Raw genomic sequence first — 24054 nt, 5'->3', positions numbered from 1 at the left:
ATGGATCCTGAAGTTTCTGTATTTTAATAGAACATTTTTCGACTGCTACTTAAAATGTTACTGAAGAATGCTACCACTACATAATGTCCTCAACCCTTAATACTTACTAACAAATATTGATCCTAGATAAGTTTCACCTATCTTTAATATATTTTTCAATTTAATTAGTTAGTTGAAATCCTTAATATACTTAATTGATTATACTCACATTTATTTGTTTGTAAGGTGGTACTGTGTGTAGTACTTATGACTCATTTTGTCTGTACAAAACTTAACATCAATAATCATTCCCAATATACACGAATTTATAATACGATGCTGAAAAACCAATAAATGATGGATCCTGAAGTGTCTGTATTTTAATAGAAGGTTTTTCGACTGCTACTTAAAATGTTACTGAAGAATGCTACCACTACATAATGTCCTCAACCCTTAATACTTACTAACAAGTATTAATTCTAGATAAGTTTCACCTATTTTTAATATATTTTTCAATCTAATCAGTTAGTTGAAATCCTTGATATACTTAATTGATTATACACACATTTATTTGTTAGTAAGGTAATACTGTGAGTAGTACTTATAGCGCATTTGGTTCTGTACTAAGCTTAACATCAATAGTCATTCCCAATATACACAAATTTATAATACGATGCTGAAAAACCAATAAGTGATGGATCCTGAAGTGTCTGTATTTTATTAGAACATTTTTCGACTGCTACTTAAAATGTTACTGAAGCTTAACATCAACAGTAATTCCTAATATACACGAATTTATGATACGATGCTGAAAAACCGATAAGTGATGGATCCTGAAGTTTCTGTATTTTAATAGAACATTTTTCGACTGCTACTTAAAATGTTACTGAAGAATGCTACCACTACATAATGTCCTCAACCCTTAATACTTACTAACAAATATTGATCCTAGATAAGTTTCACCTATTTTTAATATATTTTTCAATTTAATTAGTTAGTTGAAATCCTTAATATACTTAATTGATTATATACACATTTTTTTGTTTGTAAGGTGGTACTGTGTGTAGTACTTATGACGCATTTTGTCTGTACAAAACTTAACATCAATAATCATTCCCAATATACACGAATTTATAATACGATGCTGAAAAACCAATAAATGATGGATCCTGAAGTGTCTGTATTTTAATAGAAGGTTTTTCGACTGCTACTTAAAATGTTACTGAAGAATGCTACCACTACATAATGTCCTCAACCCTTAATACTTACTAACAAGTATTAATTCTAGATAAGTTTCACCTATTTTTAATATATTTTTCAATTTAATTAGTTAGATGAAATCCTTAATATACTTAATTGATTATACTCACATTTATTTGTTTGTAAGGTGGTACTGTGAGTAGTACTTATGACGCATTTTGTCTGTACATAGCTTAACATCAATTTAATTTTATTTTTTGTTCTAGGTCTATGTCGTCTCTGCCCCCAGAGCCCTTCATGATAATGCGCTCAAAAGCGCTGAATCGGCGAGTAGTCATCAACGTGGGCGGCGTTAAACATGAAGTACTGTGGCGGACGCTGGACCGTCTCCCGCACACCAGGCTCGGACGGCTCCGCGACTGCAACACGCACGAAGCACTCAGCGAACTGTGCGACGATTATTCGCTCATTGACAACGAGTACTTCTTCGATCGCCATCCGAAATCCTTCAGTTCAATTCTAAATTTTTATCGAACCGGCAAACTGCATTTGGTGGACGAGATGTGCGTACTGGCGTTCAGCGACGATCTGGAGTACTGGGGTGTCGATGAACTGTATCTGGAATCGTGCTGTCAACATAAGTAATTATTTTTATTTAAATAAGATAAAAATATTAATTGATGAAAACATAAAAACGCTTCTAATTAACTCAATAAGACTCCGGTCTAACTAAGAAAAACATTTTTATTACAAATTCCACTTTCAACAAAATACACTCCTTCGAGAATTCCAACGTTCCTCTGACTTTTCTTTGTCCTTTATGTAAAACGGTTTTAAAATAAGCTTCAATTTCGGCAATTACTTCTTCATTTCAGCCAAATTTCTTAACCTGGAGCATCTATCTCATATTTCCAAAAAGCCAGTAGTCTCTGGGAGCTAATTCTAGAGAGTACGGTGGACGGAAAAACAATATAAAGTTTAGTTCATCCAATTTAAGCATAGATTTAATCGACTTGTGACACTGGGTATTATCCTGGTGGAACAGTACTTTTTCCTTTTACATATGGGGCCGTTTTTTCTTGATTTCTGCACATAATTAATCCAACAGTACCATTTAAAATTCACTATTGATATTTTATCCTTTTTCTTTCTTCTTAAACATTGTTTACAGATTGGTACTTACCTTAATTTAAGGTTCTTATTATTTGTGGTACTTCGTGATACCATAAACTAACAATTTCTACAATAAATCATTGACTTAAACATAATTTAAGGGAAACTTGATACAATGTACTTTTTATATAAATAAGAATGAAAGTATTGAATCATAGTGATGGATGGGTTTGTTAATAATTACGAAATTCATCGAGTACGTTCACTATTGATGATTGTCAAATAAATACTAATTAGTGTAGCTGGAAGCTTGAGACTTGAGCCTTTTTAAGATTGATCTTTCCATCACAGTATATTTTCTTTCTTTCTTAAACATTGTTTACAGATTGGCACCTACCTTAATTTAAGGTTCTTATGATCTGCGACACTTCGTGATACAATAAACTAACAATTTTTACAATATATCATTGACTTAAGCATAATTTAAGAGGAGCTTCATACAATGTATATTTTATATAAACGCAAATGAAGGTATTGAATCATAATGATGGATAGATTTGTCCATAGTTACGTAATTCATCGAGTGCGTTCACTATTGATGATTGTCAAATAAATACTAATTATTGTAGCTTGAAGCTTGAGACTTAAACATTTTTAGGGTTGATCTTTCCATCCCAGTATATTTTCTTTCTTTCTTAAACATTGTTTACAGATTGGTAACTACCTTAATTTAAGATTCTTATTATTTGTGGTACTTCGTGATACCATAAACTAACAATTTCTACAATATATCATTGACTTAAGCATAATTTAAGAGAAACTTGATACATTGTATTTTCAATATAAACGCAAATGAAAGTATTGAATTATAATGATGGATAGGTTTGTCCATAATTACGAAATTCATCGAGTCGTTCACTATTAATGTTTGTCAAATAACTACTAATTAGTGTAACTTGAAGCTTGAGACTTAAGCCTTTTTAAGGTTGATCTTTCCATCATAGTATATTTTATTTCTTTCTTAAACATTGTTTACAGATTGGTACCTACCTTAATTTAAGATTCTTATTATCTGTGGTACTTCGCAATCATAATAATGGATAGGTTTGTCCATAATTACGAAATTCATCGAGTACGTTCACTATTGATGATTGTCAAATAAATACTAATTAGTGTAGCTTGAAGCTTGAGACTTGAGCCTTTTTAATGTTGATCTTTCCATCACAGTATTTTTTCCCAATATGTGATATCGAGTACTTTTGGAACACACCCACGTGCCTTAATACAATTCCCCATTTGGAATGTTATATGGTATGGTATGAAAATAAATGGGAGATAACTATATTTCCATCAAATACCTCATTTTTCCTCATAATCGTTTCAGGACTATAACCTCGTGTGTAAATAGACATATCATTATTATTATCATTAACAGGTACCATCAAAGAAAAGAACACGTACACGAAGAGATGCGTAAAGAGGCGGAATCTCTACGACAACGAGACGAAGAAGAATTCGGCGACGATAAGTGTTCACAATATCAAAAGTGGCTGTGGGACATGTTAGAAAAACCGACAACATCTATTGCTGCGAGGGTAAATTAAAAAGCTTTCAGTTGTGACGTACAATACATTCAATTTTATTGCTTCTTGGTAGAATGAATTATTCGTTTTTTGATGAATGCATTTTTTTATATAATAATGAATGAGTGATTTGGTACACAATGCAATTTGTGCAAGGCTGTGAGTGTAGTTATTAGTCATAAATCTTTTTATTCAATAATAATGAGTAAGGTTATCAAAAATGTCTTCATTAAGTTTTTGTGTGAATGTGGTATGTCTGGTATGCGCTTTTATAACTTCTATGAAGTTTTATAGATATGGGACGAAGATAAGTCTAATAATTATAATATTTGGGCAACGGGGATTATAATAAATCTATATTCACAAATTCAATTTACTTGAACCAATGCTTATTTCATTGTGTACCTCGATTTATAATATTATCACTCAATGATTTATAATATTTAATAAATAATAAAATTAAACTATAGTTTCTAGAAATAAACTTTGTATGCAAGGTGTAGAAAAAATTAGAAACACTGTCATTTAATTTAGAAAGTATGCTAAAATGTCGTAAAAATAATAAATCTGTTGTAGGTGAACTATTATTGAAAAAAATATATATTCAATTCAGTGGTAGTTTGAGTCTGGTGGGGCCCATTATATAGAGGGCAAAAAACAATATTTTATTTTTATTTATATTTATATTTATTTAACAATTATCAATGCTTTTGTATTCAAATAGAAATTGAAAGGTTTAATTCTTAATTAATAAACAATTTGTCACAATAATTTAAACTGGGAAATGCACATTTATTTAATAAAAAAGCCACCATATTTGGAGTTATCTCATTGGCTAGAAGCACGCCTCTACTCCCCCACCATTGAAACAATAGCCCAACCTCAAAGCGCATGCGCGAATATTGGAACCAAATACTCAAGATTTACTTACAAAATACTCATTGAAAGTTAACATAAAACAGTTATCGCTTAATTAATTGTCGATTTTACAACATATTACCCTTCTATCTTTGATTAAATATATTATATATAGTTATATTATATTTTGAAGAATAAAAACATTTTTTACAATTAAGGTTATCAATAAAATCATTTTCATCACCTATCTCATCTTAGTAACCACCTCTGATTCAATTAAAATGTTGCCTCAGTTATAAGCTTGATAAGGGAAAAAAGTAGTCTTACTTTTCTGTCGAAAGACTCTAAAGTATAGCATGATATCTATTTACTTTCTAAATTAAATAATAGTAAAAATTTTCTATAACCATGTGTATATGTTTTTTAATAGTTTTTTATAAATTCAAGTAGTTTTCTGCATGTTGATTAATTTAGTATATACTAATAGATTTTATTATTAATTATAAGCTCTTCTACTCATGATTATGAATCGAAATTAAAATGAAATCTAATTACTGTTCATATTTATATAAAATTTAAATTTCATAAGTAAAAAATATTTTTATTAAGCAATGTTTAATGTGCTCAAAAGTCTCGCATATAAAAATTTATACTCTGCTTCCAGTTAGAGTAAAGTCAGTGAAGTATACACATTTCTATAGGTATAAAATATTATTTTCAAAAGTTGTTCTATTGGGCAAATAATTATATATATACAGATAAATTTCATGTGCTTTGTTCATAGAAGCAAACTTAACATCAGTGCCTATTGAAAGTTGGGAGAGAATGTGAGGAAATTTAATAACTTTATGCTTAATGTGTTTTAACTAAAAATATCGATGCACTAAGTGTTAATTAAAATATCAGTTCGAACTTTGTGCATCGATTATTTTATCATCAGCAAACTGTTCTAGATGTTCGTTCTACTGCAAATATGGGAGATGGAGAAATCGATGTTTTATATATACATATATATATATATATATATATATATTCTAAGTGTTATCGCTGTATTATATTTTATTGATAGCGATGGGCAAAACGTGACGACCAGTTTTCGCATTTCGAGTCCTACCCTGTCATGTCTTTCAGATTCTAGTCTTCTTTGGTACTATGCGACGTCTCCTTTCTGGTTTATTTTTTTAGTTTTCAATAGACGCGTGTCAAATATTTTAGTAAAGTTTCAATATTCGATTTATTAAACATTGTTTATACCTTAATTTAAGGTTCTTAGGGTGCTTGTGATACTTCGTGGTACCTCATCCTTAAACTGACAATTTCCATAATATACCATTTACTTATACATAATTTAAAAGAAACTTAGTATAAAACATATTATTCCCTAATATAAACAAAATTTAATGAAAAGAATATTGAAACGAAATTTACTACACGCTCTAAAGATCTAAAAATTTGAAATGGTTAAACATTATTTTAATTTCATATTTAACATAAAAAATTAGAAGTACCATACGATTATAGTAAGTATTTTATTAATAAAAGTACATTAAACTACGACAAATTTACTTTACAAAATAAAACATAACAGTTCCAAAATACTCATATTGTACTGTAGATTTCTATTTTCTATCTATGCACCTTAACTTTAATAGTTTGAAGCACTAATATAATAACAATTATATTATTTACTTAAAATATATTTAATAATGTTTTTTTTATTTTTATTTATAATAAAAGTGTATTGTATTACTCTGTACATATTTCCAACAGAATAGTTTAAGATGATTAAGGGTTTTGGGTGTCATACTCAGGTTTATAGGTTTGTAGACGGTTCATTATATTACATAAAAGATCGCTGAATGTAGATTTCGTAGCAGCTTTATATTTATTTAATGCTTATTCGTAGATAGATAATATTAGAGCGTTTATTTGTATAAAATTATATAAGATGAACATTATGTTTTCTAAAAAATAAAAATCCTGTTTCTGCTAAGTGAACTAAAATAAAAAATAGTAATTATTAATTAAATGTGCTAAAATATAAAGACATTTATATGAGAATTTTTGTTAGATATTGATAGACTCTTTAAAACAAAAAAATTGAAATTTTATTGTTACTATTTACGAGTACTATCTCAGTGAAGTTGGTTCAACTAACAAAAATATTTGTTTTTGAAGAAATTTAGCATGTTATAAAAAAAATTATTAAAATCAGTTTAGTTTTCGATTATATAGAAGCATGTTAAGACTGTCACTAATATTGTTTATAAACAGAACATGAATAAAAATTACCATTGTGTTGTACTGCCATTTTTTTTTTTTGAAATCTGCCAAATGTCAGATTTCAGGGAAGGTATAATAAAACGAAAAAGGCTTAACATTTTTAGTAATACACAATTTGATTTCTCAATATACTATTAAAAAACTTATTTACTGGTTTATATCCATGTAACCCTTAACATAAAAATTTGGTTTTTAAAAATGAATAAATTAATTAACAATTGAGTGTTCTATTTTCCATTGTCAATATTGGTAAATATTAGTTAAAGATAAATTAGTATATCATAAATTTTTATATATTTGTGTAAAATAATTTTTTTATATATTTTAAAGGCATTTATAATTCCTATTTTAAATAGAACTTATTTATAATTTTTATTTTAAATAAAAAAGTTACACATAAATTTTAAACATATATTTTTGGAAGTTTAAATAAATAAATAAATAAACTAATAAAAAGTTATTACACTTTTTTGAAATCTACCTAATATTTAATTTAATTTACTATTAAAAAAGTTTAATAGTTTATATCCATGTACTTCTTGATATGAAAATTTAGATTTTAAAAACGAATTAATTAATTAATAGTTGTGTCCTCTCATAGTTAATATAGGTAAATTTTAGTTAAAGATAAGTGGGTATATCATAAATTTTTATATATTTGTGGAAAATTAGATTTTTTGTACATTATAAAGGAAAATTCATCTATAATTCTTATTTTAAATAAAAAAGTTACACATATTATCTGTATTACTTTTTTTTGAAATGTACCAAATATCAGATTAAGTAATGAATATATATATATAGTTTTATATTTTTAGTAACAGGCAATTTAAAACCTCAATTTACTATTAAAAAACTTATTTAATAGTTTATATCCATGTAATCTTAATATAAACATTTGGATTTTAAAAACTAATAAATTAATTAACAATAGTGTCCTCTATTTTTCATTCTCTATTGGTAAATTTTAGATAAAGATAAATTAATATATCATAAATTTTTATATAATTGTGGAAAATTTGTTATATAATTTTTTATATAATCATCTATAATTCTTATTTTTAATAAAAAAGTTACACATATTATCTCCAAATTTTAATCTATATTTGGAAGTATCTTATACTATTGATTGTGAATAAATAAAGAAATAAATAAACTAATAAAAAATTATTACACTATCAAATCTATCAAATATCAGATTTCAGACAAGATATAATAAAATGAAAAAGGTTTAATTAGCTTTATATTTTAGTAACAGACAATCTAATTCTTCAATTTACTATTAATTAACAGTTGTGTCCTCTATTTTTCATAGTTAGTATAGGTAAATCTTAGTTAAAGATAAATTGATGTATCATAAATTTTTATATATTTGTGGAAAATTAGATTTTATATATTTTAAAGGTAAACTCATCTGTAATTATTATTTTAAATAAAAAAGTTACACATATCTCTAAATTTTAAAGATACATTTTCGGAAGTTTCTAATACTATTGTTTCTCAATAAATAAATAAATTAATAAAAAGTTATTACACTTTTCTGAAATCTACCAAATATCAGATTTTAGATAAGGTATAATAAAATGAAAAAGATTTAATTAAGTTTATATTTTAATAACAGACAATTTAATTCCTCAATTTACTATTAAAAAATTTATTTAATAGTTATATCCATGTAATTCTTAATATAAAAATTTGGTATTTTAAAAACTAATAAATTAATTAACAGTTGTGACCTTTATTTTTCATAGCTAATATAGGTAAATCTTAGTTAAAGATCAATTGGTGTATTTTTTATATATTTGTGGAAAATTAGATTTTTTATATATTTTAAAGGCAAACTCATCTATAATTCTTATTTTAAATAATAAAGTTATATATATTATCTCTAAATGTTAAAGATATATTTTTGAAAATTTACTACTATTAATAATACTATTTCTCAATAAATAAACTAATAAAAAATATCAGATTTCAGATAAAGTATAATAAAATGAAAAAGGTTTAATTAGCTTTATATTTTAATAACAGACAATTTAATTTCTCAATTATTATTTATATTATATTAAAAAACTTTTTTTATAGTTTATATCCATGTAAAAATTTGGATTTTAAAAACGAATAAATTAATTAACAGTTGTGTCCTCTATTTTTCATAGCTTATGTAGGTAAATTTCAGTTAAAGATAAATTAGTATTTCACAAATTATCATAATTATTTTTTATCTCCTGGATACGTCTAGACATAGTGTCAACTAATATTTAGCAATCATACGGAGTACAATTGTTACAAATTTCTTAGAGACGAGTACAATTTTAGATGCTTCTTCTCTCCATGATAATTACAAAAATATTTAAAAAATATCCTAATAATATGTACGAACAATCACATTTTCGCATAAATAAATTCACAACTTCACTGATATAAGGCTCATAAAAAGTCGACATTATATTTTAGCTTTACTGTAGTTGAAACATACAATTATATAGGATTACTATAGGTATAATTGACACATTCAGCGATTTTCCTTGTGCCTAATTGTGAGCCTATTGTCTGCTACATTCCTAAAATTAACGTAGTTATGGCAAATAACAGTTTATTTCACTCCCAGATACCCATATTTAAATTATACTACAGATTAAATTGCAGTAGATTTGTAGATAGGTATTTATACTAACCATTTTAAATTGTAGATTTGTAGGCAGTGTACATATATTATTCTTCTTTGAGCAGGAACCAGGAATTAGTAGATAATTCCAAAATATGACACAAATTCTTTTTTATATTTGGTAAAAAGCCAATAATAAATTAACTTAAATTCAAAATTCATCAGAAATTTAAAGTCTATCAAAATTGAGGATGGTGCCGGAAATGTATAATCCTGGTCCTAGTTCTCTGTACATTATCTAGATGCTTTCCTCATTACGACGTCAAATAGTTTTGCCAAATTAGACAGTATTGTGATTGACATAAGGATTCGAGCTATATGTACTTTGCTTCCTATTTCGAAACCATACGATCGCTTTCAGTTTTTACTAACCATAGACCCCGTACACGATCCACAGTCCCAAAAGCTTGTTACGCTTGCACCCTTTCATTTATTGTATGTCGCTTAACTAATTACGCTAACGATTTGTTTAACGCCTAAAGCCGCTTATCCGTCACATGAACATACTCATCACAACATATGTAATACAATGTCACCGACGCCGCGGGTCAATTGATGTGTCATTGTTTCAGTGGTTTTGTGTCTTTGTATCAGATGTCAGATAAGCTTGTGTCATTACATGAGAATTTTCAAAATGTCTAAACATCCTATTGTGGTAATCTACCGAGCTTGATGCAGTAAATACATAATATCTAAATTGATTGCTCATTGAACTTGTATTAAGTTTAGTAATTACCATAATTCTGTATTGATTGAAAACTATTCAACTGTAATGGTCTTTGTGACGCACTTGTGTTCGTGATATGTACATAGTTGGGACCAATAAATTGATGTTGTTTCAATATTTCTGGATGGCAGATGCATTGAATGGGCGCAGACGTTGTACTTAAAATGTTGATGTCTTGCAGGTGATAGCCATCGTATCCATCTTGTTTATTGTGCTGTCTACTATCGCACTTACACTCAACACCATTCCAAGCATGCAGGTCAACGACGAAAAGGGTAATATCCAGGATAATCCCCAGTTGGCCATGGTGGAGGCCGTGTGCATCACTTGGTTCTCGTTAGAATACATATTGAGGTTTAGTGCGTCGCCCAACAAATGGAAATTTTTCAAGGGCGGTCTAAACATAATCGACTTATTAGCCATATTGCCTTATTTCGTTTCCCTCTTTCTTCTGGAGACCAACAAGAATGCCACAGATCAATTCCAAGACGTGCGTCGTGTCGTGCAGGTGTTCCGAATCATGCGGATCCTTCGTATTCTCAAGTTGGCACGCCACTCGACCGGTCTCCAATCGCTGGGGTTTACCCTGCGGAACTCCTACAAGGAATTGGGTCTTCTTATGCTGTTTCTTGCCATGGGCGTCTTGATATTCTCCAGCCTCGCCTACTTCGCCGAGAAGGAGGAGCAGGGCACTAAGTTTATCAGCATTCCGGAGACGTTTTGGTGGGCTGGCATTACTATGACCACTGTCGGTTACGGTGATATTTATCCAACTACACCACTAGGGAAAGTTATAGGAAGTGTATGTTGTATTTGCGGTGTATTGGTGATCGCGTTGCCCATTCCTATCATTGTTAATAATTTTGCCGAGTTTTATAAAAATCAAATGAGGAGAGAAAAGGCTCTGAAAAGACGAGAAGCCCTGGAACGAGCGAAACGGGAGGGCAGCATCGTCTCTTTCCACCACATCAATTTAAGGGACGCCTTCGCCAAAAGTATGGATCTCATTGACGTCATCGTAGATACAGGTAAGCACTAATTCAGATGGGGCCATGGAAGAATTAATGTAGATATTAGCGTAGAACTTAACATACCACCTACTAAATAAATAAATAAAAATATATAGTTATATGTGTAATTACATAAACAACACTAACAACCACTTTTTAAATAATTATATTATTCTATTTTTAGTTCTTTAACATGTTATAATTTAACTGTAAATTGGGGAGCTTAAGCAATAATTATCTCTTCTTTAAGGATTAAGGTACTTCACCATCGAATTAAGAAATAATAGGGGAGACTATTGTACCGTGGTCCATTTGCTTATTATTAAATTACTCACACACGAAACAAAACGAGACATTTAATGCGTATAATAAAATATTTTGCATGGAATCCAGCATGATGTTATAAGAAGTTAAAATAAATAAAATATTTTTTTCAGATGACCTTGGACCTATAGGTACTGTACCGTCGATTTTATGTATTGGATTAGATTATTATTTTATTATTTAACGGTGAGTGGGAAGGAAGTCGAAAAATCAGTCAATTATTACCATTTCTTTGTAAATTATTAACAAAATTAACAAAAAAAAAAATTCTCACGTGTACCTTCCTAACCATTCCCCTTATTATAAAAAAACTGCTTTTTCAAGTAAATTTATTATTTAAATAATACCAATTCTTAAAGTGTAAATAGTATTTATTTGTGTTTAGTTTTTTGTTAAAAATTTATACTTGAGCATAAACTAAATTTAGTAATATTGTGTTCTATCTGCCCTTTTCCCTATTCTCTCAAATTATTCCTATTTTTCTTAATTGGTGTTTCAAAAAAAACTGATTCCTTTTGCACGTTTGTTTTTTTCTTACCAGAAATATGGTTTTCTTTACGTTTTCCTTGTTGGTCGTATACAAAATCAACTAAAAAATTATCCCTAAAAGTCCAGGCTAAAACTAGATAGTTTTATTTTATTATTATAATAAATTAATCAATTTAAATAATTTTAAATGATCCCTTGCACCGGTCATATTTTCTTGCTATTAGTGGGGACAACAATGTTGTCAATTAGTTAGGTCCAAGGTACAACATTCTCCCCTATGCCAAAAAAAAATTCAATTTTCAATTAAATATTAATAGAAATTGTAAATAATTAACGTACAGTGATGGAAAAGAAGTATGGAATATTTATTTAGATGTTACAAATGTTACTTAATGTTTTCCTTAATAAAACACAAATGTAAGTCACTGTAAGATTAGGTCCATTAATCACAATGATCATTATATTCCTAGATTTTTACTTTTCTTTAATAAAAAATAGGTTTAGTCTGGAAAGAAAGATTTTTTATTAAAACAGAAGTAAAAATCTTTTATTAATTAATATTCATAGAAAATTAGCACTAACCCAAATATTTCAACATTTTGTGACGTAACCTTTGGCTTCTATCACTGCTTTTAAACATAAAATCTACTACTACTACTCCTGTATGGTGTGAAGAAGTTCATATACTTTTTTCCTAAATTGAAGTCAAAAATAAACGTGTAGACTGACAGAAAATGTAGGTACCACCACAGAACCCCTAAACCAACATCCTACTAAAAATGGGAAGCAACAAATTGATTTGTAGTGTTAAATTATTCAATAGATGTCAGCTTTAAAGTTTCCTGTATTTAACATTTGACAAAAATGGCGGGAATAATTTCACTTTCTAATTAATTTGAGTATAATTTTTATGTCTTCTGTATATTACCATAAATAAATTATTTGTTGTACATTATAACAAAGTATATCATTTATACGTTTATATATATGACAAAAATAAATAAATACAAATACAACAAAATAAATACAAATACAAATATAACAAAATTTAACCCATTATTATTATTAGAAGAGTTTAAACTACTTTGGAAAGGAAGATCATAATGTAAATTAATTGAACTATTGGAATTGTTAGAGTGATTACTTAGAAGAAGGAAATTCAAACTTTTTAACAAAATATTTGTGTGAATTATAATTTTCTGATTAGAAATAAAGGCACTCGATTCAGAAATAAGGGAAAGACTACAAAATTTAACCTACCAATACAATCTTCAACAGTGGAGTTATTAGAAGAGGAATTATAATGGAACTGCTTTGGTTTAAGATTATGAATTTTTCTTGTTACAGAAAGATCTGTTGGAGAAAAATGGTCTTCACAGATATTAAATGTTTTGATAGAAAGATTAATATTACAAACTATACTAAATTTAATCAGAATCAGAACGGAAGGAAAATCATAATGTAGATTAATTGAACCATTGGATTTGTTAGAGTGATTACTTAGTAGAAGGGAACTCAAACTTTTTAAAAAATATTTGTGTGAATTATAATTTTCTGATTAGAAATAGAAGCACTCGATTCAGAGATAAAGGAAAGACTACAAAATTGAACCTATCAATACAATCTTCAACAATGGAGTTATTAGAAGAGGGATTATAATGGAACTATTTTGGTTTAAGATTATGAATTTTTCTTCTTACAGAAAAATCTGATGGAGAAAAATGGTCTTCACAGACATTAAATGTTTTAATAGAAAGATTAATATTACAAACTATACTAAATCTAATTTAGAATCAGAACGAAAGGAAGATCATAATGAAAATTAACTGAACCATTGGAATTGTTACAGTGATTACTTAGTAGAAGGGAAGTCAAACTTTTTAACGAAATATTTGTGTGAATTATAATTTTCTGATTATAAATAGAAGCACTCGATTTAGAAATAAGGGAAAGATTACAAAATTTAACCTACCAATACAATCTTCAACAGTGGAGTTATTAGAAAAGGGATTATAATGGAACTGGTTTGGTTTAAGATTATGAATTTTTCTTGTTACAGAAAAATCTGATGGAGAAAAATGGTCTTCACAGACATTAAATGTTTTGATAGAAAGATTAATATTACAAACTATACTAAATTTAATTTAGAATCAGAACGTGACTTAAAAAATAATTTTAAAATCAGGAAATTATCATTATCTTACTTTCATTGATCAAATATTTTGGGTTGTATCTAGTTGGAATCTAAAATGCTACTTTTAACAATATACCAAACCACTTGATTCTAATGATTTTTAAGAGAGACATCATGCACGACAGAGACAATAAATGTCAGCTTCATAGTGGGAATCTTTTACTGTCTCTATCATACATGATGTCTCTCTCAAAATTCAGTAGGATCAAAGTCTCCCCATTCAGTATATGTAATAAGATTAACATTCCTAAAAAGTACCAAGTTTATTCTAGTTAAATCAACGGTCCGGGAGCCTGTTTAACCTGCAAAATAACTTTAATTTACTCAACAGTTAAGATAAAGCATATTAATATATAAATAATCTTACTCAAATTTGAGGTTATTTAATTTCTAATATGATTATAATTTAAAATAATCATATTATGAACTGAATTATTGAATTACAAAGCATAAAATACAACTACGATTTTAGTTAATAAATGAGTATAAGAAGTAGCTTACCTAAAACTAAATATTCAAACCATTTTAATTCTTTGGTTCCATTCCATTCTCCTGCATCTTCAGTTAGAAAACAAATTGGCAATATTTAAAATACTGCGCTGCGATTGGTCGAAAAATTCACCAACAGATCTTGTTAAATAATCATTACCAAATAACTAATCACTTTTAGAAACCAGCGAATTTGTTTTACACCATTACAACATATATGAAAAATCAAAATCCAATTTTAAAAATGTTCCATACTTTTTTCCACTACTGTATATGCATATACAGTAGGAAAAGCGTTTGACCCGTCTGAATTTAGAGAGAGACATCATGCATGACAGAGACAGTATAACTCGGAGTCTTACTGTCTCTATTGTACACGATGTCTCTTTCAGGATTCCGATGGATCAAACTCTTTTCGTACTGTATAACATTGTAATATTATTATTCATTGATGACACAACTATAGTATTAATTATGTTTTCCTTTTCTAATTTTTAATTAATTAATGAAAACATTTCCAACTTTTTTCCTGAACATTACTAATTAATTAATTTCTAAGGAATGTATTGAGTGGTTAGAGTAAATCGTTTTACTTTACTTATGTTTATACATGGAGAAAAATAGTATGTATATATTTAGTTTTGTATAATATATTTAAAGGTTTTTTACTGCAAAGGTAATATAGTGTTTTTTATAAATTGAAAAAACAAATATATTATTTTCTATATAGAATGCATATTCTCCTTTTGTTATTTAAATTCCAGATAAAACGCAATGAATTAACGAAGAAGTGTTAATAGGTACCTACAATAACTCCATACACTAAAGTTTCATAAGTATAATGTAGAATGAGTTCCATTCTAATATCTGCAATAATTTTAAAGTTGACCCTATGTGAAATTAATGCCTGCACTATACAACGGTGGCTTTAGTACTACTAATTAATTAGCCTGAACTCAATTTGTGGAATGGTTTTTATTTGCGTGTCTTGGTTTGCACCGACACCTCCTTAAGACAGATATCTTGTTCTCCAGGTGACAAGTGTGCCCTAATTGGTGGAAACGAAGACAAACGCAGACTGTCATAGATACTTAAGTTCGGTTACGAAGAAGCATGTTACACGCTTATGTTCAGTTCATATGCATTACATGTAGAGCACCTTGTTATACGAGCGTAGTATAAATTTGTTCCTTCCTAACTGCTTTTCTTCGTTCATAAATGTTGAATTGAGCGCTGTCGAGTGCACGGGCTGTGTAAAGGGCGCGAGTCCCGCATGGCCCATGTGAGTGTGGTGCTGATCCAAAACAAAAAATATTGCTGACGGAACGCTGTGTCGCCAGGACACAATTTATCGCACGCGGACGGCAACAGCACCGAAGGCGAGTCGGCCAGCGGCCGTAATCCGGCCCAGACTGGCATGGGCTGCTATCGAAACTTTGATCATTTCCCGAATCGGCCGAGGCGCAGTAACTCTTCCACTACACCTTGTCTTCCAACTGGCGAAGGGCCGCCGTTACCCAGTTCGCCCACGCAGCAACGCCGTCTCCTGGAACTGCCTTCCGAAGAACAGCCCGAACCGTATCAGGAGAACGCCTCCATGACCGCTCCTCTAGCTCAGGATGAGACGCAGCTGATACCCAGCACACCTAAGGGCTATATATCTCCGTCGGTAAGTCAAATTATTATCATTATTATCAAATTCATGTTCAACGTTTCATGCCAATCGTTTTCAAAATGAAAATGTTTAATTACCGAATTTTCAGTTAAAATTTTGGAAAATTTTGGCATGATTTTAAAAAATAACAAATACAAACTATATTCTAACTACAGAATTTGTATACCCAATTATAATTAGCATGAATCTTTTGTTATTTGTCTCAATACTCTTTTTGACGATAATAAAAAATTAATAATATTTTTATATACCTACAGTGTGGCCCATTTGAAAACGAAATACCTTTTTTCAATTGTAAAGCATAAAATTATGTACTATATTTTGTCTATAAGGCTCAAAACCATAATCTATAGGGTAATTTTTTAGGGATGTCATACTAATATATTTTTATAGCAAATTTAACTACACCACTGGATTAAGCACTTTCTGTATTGAATGAACTTTCAATTGTACACCATTTTGTTCTATAATTTGTTGCCATTGTAAATGTAGCTTCATAAAAGTCTTGGTTCCTATTGACAATTAAGCTCTAGTAAGTTTTGCAATGTAAGATAAATATGATAATCGCTTGATGCCAGGTCTGGACTATATGGTGGATGCTTCAAAACTTCCCAACCAATTTCCCGGAGTCTCTGGCGAGTCTCTATAGACTTATGAGACTTGGTGTTTTCCTGATGGAACACAATACCTCTTCTGTGGGCTTATCCTCGTTGTTTCTGTTTAATCGATGGCTCCAAACGCTCCAGTTGTTGACAGTAGAAATCCAAATTTAGTTTTTGGCTATATAGGTGCAACTCATAATAAATTGTTCCTTTCCAGTTCCACCAAATGCTCTGCAGAACCTTCTTAACCGTTAGTCTTGGTTTGTGACCATTTGAACAGCTTCACCACGATCGTTTTCACACAATGTTGTCGTATATGACCCATTTCTCATCCCCAGTCATGATCCTTTTCAGAAATGGGTCGTTTTCAGTCCGTTTGGTCAAGTCTTCTCAGATATAAAAATCCATCATATTTTTTGGTGTCTACCCAAACATCAAGGTTCTTTTTGAATCCCTCTTCGAGCAAATGATTTAAAAATGTTTTATGATCTATCTTAAGCTCCTGGGCGTCGCTATGACTTCTAAAATGTCTGTCAACTTCGATTATTTCTTTGGTTTTATCGATATTTTCAAAAACCATTCACAATTTCAGTCGTGTGATTTGGATTTTCGCCTTTATCAAAGAAAAACTGACGTCGACTTCTATTTTATTACCCTGTAACTCACAACTAAGTGGAGAGCAAAAGATTTTTTTTCAAAATGTTCCCTTCACAATGAACATAAACTTTCTTTGAATGATACTTCTGTTTTCCCAACCTAATACCTTTTTTAAAAATTCGTGAATACAATTGGGAAACCACAAAGTTATGATAAATACATTGAATTGAACAATGAGTTGGTAAAAGCAAATTAAATTTTAGTATTACAAGTTTTAGTAGTAGTGTAATATTTCAATGTTCTAGAAACATAAGATAATTTGTGCTATTTTTGACATTTTATTCTATAAAAAAATAAAGCCTCTCTCATAAAAGTCTTGGTTCCTATTGATAAAAAGCTCTAGTAAGTTTTACAACGTAAGAAATATATCAAATTGCTTGGTGCCAGGTCTGGACTATATGGTGAATGCATCAAAACTTCCCAACTAAGTTCCCTGAGTTTCTGGCGAGTGACATATGAGACCTGGAGTTGTCCTGATGGAACACGACACCCCTTGTGAACATAAACTTTGTTTGATTGATACTTCTGTTTCCACAACCTAATCTTTTTTAAAAATTCGTGAATATAATTGGGAAACTACAAAAATATGATAAATATATTGAATTGAACAATGAATTGATAAAAGAAAATTAAATTTCAGTATTACAAGTTTTAGTAATAGTGTAATATTCCAATATTCGAGAAACATTAGATAGTTTATGCTATTTTTGACATTTTATTCTATAAAAAAATAAATTCATAGGAAAATTATGTTTTTAATTTTTTCACAAAGGTATATTTATTATGAAATTTGTACCCATTTCAAAGGTGCTTAATCCAGTAATGTAATTAGATATTCTATAACAATTTGCTAATATGATTTCTTCAATTTTCATGTTTAAAAAATTCTCTGTATGATTTGATTTTATGTCATTTTGAATATAAATATTGTACATTTTTTCAATCTTTACAATAGAAAGAAAAAATGTCAAAATCAGACAAAAAATACAAATTTTATATAGGTGTCCCACTTTCAAATGGGCCACACCGTATTTAATGTCCTAATACGTTTAACAAATTTATTATCAATATAAAATGTAAATGTATGTAAAATCAATTTTAGTAAAAACTGAAAAGTAATATAAACAGCAAAAAATGTGCATTATTTGACTTATTAAATTAGAGCATGGTCATGGTTTTATTAATTGCATTTAATGAGTATTATTAAAGAAAATCGATTTTACATGCTGTATTTCGAATCAAAGCAGGGTCACTTCAATAAGTCCTTAATACCTCGAGGTGTCCTAGAATTACTATTAAATATTAAATTACCTAAGGTATATTATATAAAAGTATTAACAACGCAAATAAATAACTAATGAAGATCAATTGTCCTTGATTAGAATATTTTAGTTCTAAGTTACCATTTAAATATGTATCAATTAGTTGAAGTTTATTTTTTGATTTTTAAAGAGATTAATACAAATATTAAGTAATTTATACCGTGTGATTTGTATTTATACTATATATCTATTAATATTTTAAATGCCTTGCTTTGATTTTAATGCATATATGTGAATGATTGATGTCGTTTAATATATTTAAATATTTATTTGTAAATGTTGTGCCAAATGGTTCCGCTTTTTCACTATATGTGATTCAAATTTATATTGCTAAATACTGCTTCAGTTAAACGGGCCTGACTAATTGTGTAGTGTTTACATAATGTTTATACATCAAATTACATATTATTCATATTAATACTATACGGCTACATAAGTTAAGTTAAGAATTTAAATAATAGGATTTATAAATTGAATGTAATTTGATATATTAACAACAATGTTCACGCCTACATTGTACAAAAGAAGAACGTGGGACTGAGGTGCTATTTATTTTACATTCATTCTACCCTATTTTACACTACATTCAACGATCTGTCTTGTAGGCTGACAGCAAAAAATCAGACCCAATGAGGAGGACTGAAAAATCAGATGAAATTCCCATTCCTAGCGAATTCGAATGTTGCTTTTGTACTTCAAAGGTAGTACCTAAAGTTCCCAGATCAATTCATTTAAGCTTTTCCCATCCAGCTTTAGCTTATTAGATTAGACACTGTTTGGGAATGAACTTGGTGTGAATATTTTCAAATATTTCTTCAAAAATTTGTCTAAGATTATAACTAAGTACAATTTTATTCAAAGTGGCTTTAGACTTTATCACTGAAGTAAACACTTTGAATTAGATGTGATATAATATATATTTTATAGGCTAGTTTTATTTTATTTATATTTATTGACTAATAGAATTATTAGTATCTTGAATAAGTTCTCGCTATTTTTTCAAAATGAAAGCTTTCTTCAAAATATAAAGAACAAAATTATTTCACTCAAAATATTGAAGAAGAATATGTGAAAATAGGAAAGGACTATGTCAGGTGAATACAACGAGTATTGTAGAACCCATAGAAGCGTTTCCAGATGGTTTGTCACTGGTTCCACATGAGAGCGTTGTCATGTAACAAAATCAGTTTGTTGCGTCTGTTCCTATAGTCAGTTTCCTTTAAGGCTCGGCTCAAACGTATCAATTGAAGTCAATAACAATCTTCCGTGATAGTCTCATTTAATTTTAGCAGTTCATAATAAATTGCAGATTCTACCAAATGCAGAGAGGAAGATTCGAATCATGAATATTTGGTTTTAGGGATGTTGATACATATTCTGGCTTACCCGAAGCTTTTCTACGCTTTAGATTATCGTAGTGTATCCATTTTCTTTCCCTCCGTTGAAGCAGTACGTTCGACGTCTCTTAGCTTTAAATCCTACAGCATCCAATGTCATTGCTTCGGGATACCTTCTAAAACCTTTAAAAGTTTTGGGTTGTTTCATCTACTTGTAATGTATTTCCAAGTTCTGTCAGCCTCTGACTTCTCTCTTGATCAACTAATTTCTCCAATTATTTTGAGTGTACCAGAACGTTCTTTATCTCCAACAGATCACCGCAGGAATTTTATGTACTTCAGCTACAGATTTCTTTTGAATAAAATGATACAATAGAATTTCTTGCAAATACACACAAAGATCAAAAACTTGGTTTTATATGCACTATATATCAAATAACTCTCATGTGGTGTCATTCCTGTAATCACTTTTCTCAGATCCTTAAAAATTTTAGACACCCACAAACACCTGAAGGTACGTAATGTGACCTAAATTAGAAACTTTAATATAAATAGGAGGATGGTTATTACCACATATATCTACATTCGTACCAACGAATGTAGATATTTTCAGAACCAATAAAAATACTTTGTTTACACTAAACTGAATTAATATATACTGAAATTTATAGTTAGATATAGTACTTCCTTTCAGTTGGGTTATCATTCGAAATTCCACGCACGGAGTACTGTTATTGCCATTTTTTAAGTAACAGCGAAACTTATTCAAGGACTTATTAATAGTTAAATCACATTTTTTAAGTAATTCCTGTGATGCAAATAAAGTTATATTGCAACCCAAATTGGAATTTAAAACTAGATAAACAGTTTACTATAATTGAAAATATCACGCCACCCTTTAAAGAATTATTTTCAGACATTGCGTTCTGAAAGTAATGCTTTCAGTCCAATCATCAAATGCAAATATCAAACTAGAGCTCGATATTAAACGGCATAAAATTTTCTGTATCATAAAATTTATCCAAATACCTAAAAGACGTATTAAAACTTATAAATTGTGCATAAATTCAGCAATTCTAATCCACATTTGCCCTCTTTCATAACATTTTACTGCCGCTATAAAATTCTGCATGAAAACACCTGCATGTCCAAATTTTAGCATGCAATAATGTCTTGGCTATATATGTTTTATCTGGACCCTCAAATGCTTGAACTTTATTCTGCAAAGTTTAATAACAAAGAGTAGGTACTATTTAAAAAAAATATTTAAGCGATAGGTAAGTAAAATTAATGTATTACTTACTCTCGAGTTATTTTATAATATGTTTATAATGTAAAATTTAACTTGATCTCACAGACAACTATTGTTAACAAATATGTACACGCCTAAACATTCAAATTAACTTTGGTTTCGTTATTAACAATAAATTCTTTGCATTTGTATTAATTAATTCCACACATTTTCTTGTGTTGTTCCAATTCCTGTATTGTCTCATTAACAGTTCACTTATTTAATCATACAAAATGTACATACATGTATTTATTTGTTATTAGTCAGTTATTTCCTTACATGTATATAAATTTTATATGATAAAATAATGAATGTATAAATGTAAATGTCGAATAAAATAGAACAGCAACCCAAAGTTTTTAACTGAATGTGGTGCTGCCTTGCAGGATTGTAAACCTGGAAGCTGCCAAGGAGAATGTATTCCACTTTACACGAAAAGTGTGTAGTGATGTTTCCATACCTCTACTTTCATACTGTCATACAGGTGAGTCCACCTACTACAGACTGTCTGTGTTAAACGTCGACGGTTCAAATTAATAAAAATGATAAAAATGGCAGTGGTTATTTGGCAAAAACATCACTACCTGCTAAACAAATATTAAATTACATGGGTGCGTGTACATATACTATTTTAATGTGAAGTACATTGTAACATTTTGATAGTTTTCGTAAACAAACGACTTGCTGCAGTTATATATATTTTTTTTTAATTAAATTTTAAAAATATATCTAATCCCTCCTCTTTTCTAATAATATTCTTGATAAAAATATCTTAAAATGGCACTGAACCATGAAAGTTGGTATTGATTTCAGACTGTAATCTGTTGTTTCCGTGTGTAACTTATCTACTCTTTTTAAAAATAGTTTATCTAACCAACATTTTTATATATTAAACTTTAAGGACAATGGAGAACATTTCTTTTTAAATTAACTCGTACTGAATGAAAATACTTTGTTTGTTTTTTTTAGTGTAGAAATATCATTACTTATACATGATACTAAGTTATATCCACATTTTTTTTAATTTCTGACGCTGAAAAATTTTTTAGATTTTAGACACCTTTAAAAAATACTCTCCAAAGATGAGCTCTTAATTTTAATTGGAAGATCCTCCTTATCTTAGTTTTTCTATTTTTTCTTCAGTCCCATATGGCTATATCCATATCTTGCCATTACTTGATCATACGTAAAATTTTTATTTACATTTTTTGTAACAAATTGAAAACTCTACAAAAAGATTATCTTTTTATAAAATGTATAAATAAAAAATTGTTCTTCTGTAATTCGAGATTACTATATATTCTTTTTCTTAAAATATACATATATAATATTTAATGTATACCCTTCAAAGTATTCAGTACTGTGATATTCAGTAGATAATTGGAGCTTAATTATTGGATAAAATAGATAGTAAAAACTAGAATGTTTATTTGTGAATTATTACCAAAAATAACTCTTTACTTAATACAACAAAGTTTAAAAAGATTATCTTTTTATAGAATGTATAAATAAAAAAGAAATTCTTGTTAAATTGTTCAAACTATGACCTCTGATATCTTCTAAACGGTGAGAGTTACAAAATAATTGTTAGATATCTTTTTTGTAGAACATACAATTTCCTACAAGAAATATAAATAGAAATTTTTTGTACGACCAAGTAATGATGAGATATGGATTTTGCCATATGGAATTGAAGAAAAAATTAAGAGATAGAGATTAGGAGGAGCTTCCTATTAAAATTAAGAGCTCATCTATGAAAAATACTTTTTAAAGGTGCCCGGAACCAACTTTTCATGTTATTAAGATCAAAACGCCTCTTATAACATGTAGTTTCCTAATGAGGAAAAGAAGTTATATAGCTCTAATGGCCAACTTGAGTGTTCTGCTTTACACTACTCCTGAATTAGCAGCAAACAGAGAATATCAAAAGAATTTCAAAGACAATAATAAATAAGTTTCACATTGAATTTTAAGAGTGCAACTGATCTTTATATCTACGGTAATAATATTTTCTAACTTTTCTCTTGTCTTCAATATGTTTGTGTAACTATGCAATTATCATCGTCTTTTAGTGAACTGACTTTACTGTCGAATGTAAAATCTTTTTCTCCTCATAACTACTTGAACATACGAGATATATAGTGAGTAAATCAGTTTAGTTACTACTACGTAAAATTGGTAGTTTCAGTAAACAACTCTGATGTTCTTAATACGATGCTGTAATGTCTTAATACGAGTTAAAATATTATTAAC

At 28.9% G+C, this 24054-nt stretch overlaps 1 protein-coding gene across 2 annotated transcripts in view; it reads left to right on the top strand.

Annotated features, from left to right (window-relative positions):
- LOC109603454 (potassium voltage-gated channel protein Shab) overlaps positions 1-24054 on the top strand; it is a 176857-nt gene that overhangs the window by 129244 nt on the left and 23559 nt on the right. Inside the window, exons 4-9 of one of the 2 annotated variants that reach the window (XM_049962763.1) lie at positions 1446-1820; positions 3728-3887; positions 10593-11439; positions 11859-11876; positions 16258-16586; positions 19779-19874. In XM_049962763.1, the coding sequence (XP_049818720.1) occupies positions 1446-1820; positions 3728-3887; positions 10593-11439; positions 11859-11876; positions 16258-16586; positions 19779-19874 (1825 nt within the window). The remainder of the gene's footprint in view (positions 1-1445; positions 1821-3727; positions 3888-10592; positions 11440-11858; positions 11877-16257; positions 16587-19778; positions 19875-24054) is intronic. The other variant, XM_049962764.1, reaches the window with a different exon arrangement.

Source organism: Aethina tumida, chromosome 2 (genome assembly GCF_024364675.1).
Source record: "Aethina tumida isolate Nest 87 chromosome 2, icAetTumi1.1, whole genome shotgun sequence".
Taxonomy (NCBI): domain Eukaryota; kingdom Metazoa; phylum Arthropoda; class Insecta; order Coleoptera; family Nitidulidae; genus Aethina; species Aethina tumida.
The sequence above is the reverse complement of the archived record's forward strand: the minus strand, read 5'-3'. Positions and strand labels throughout refer to the sequence as shown.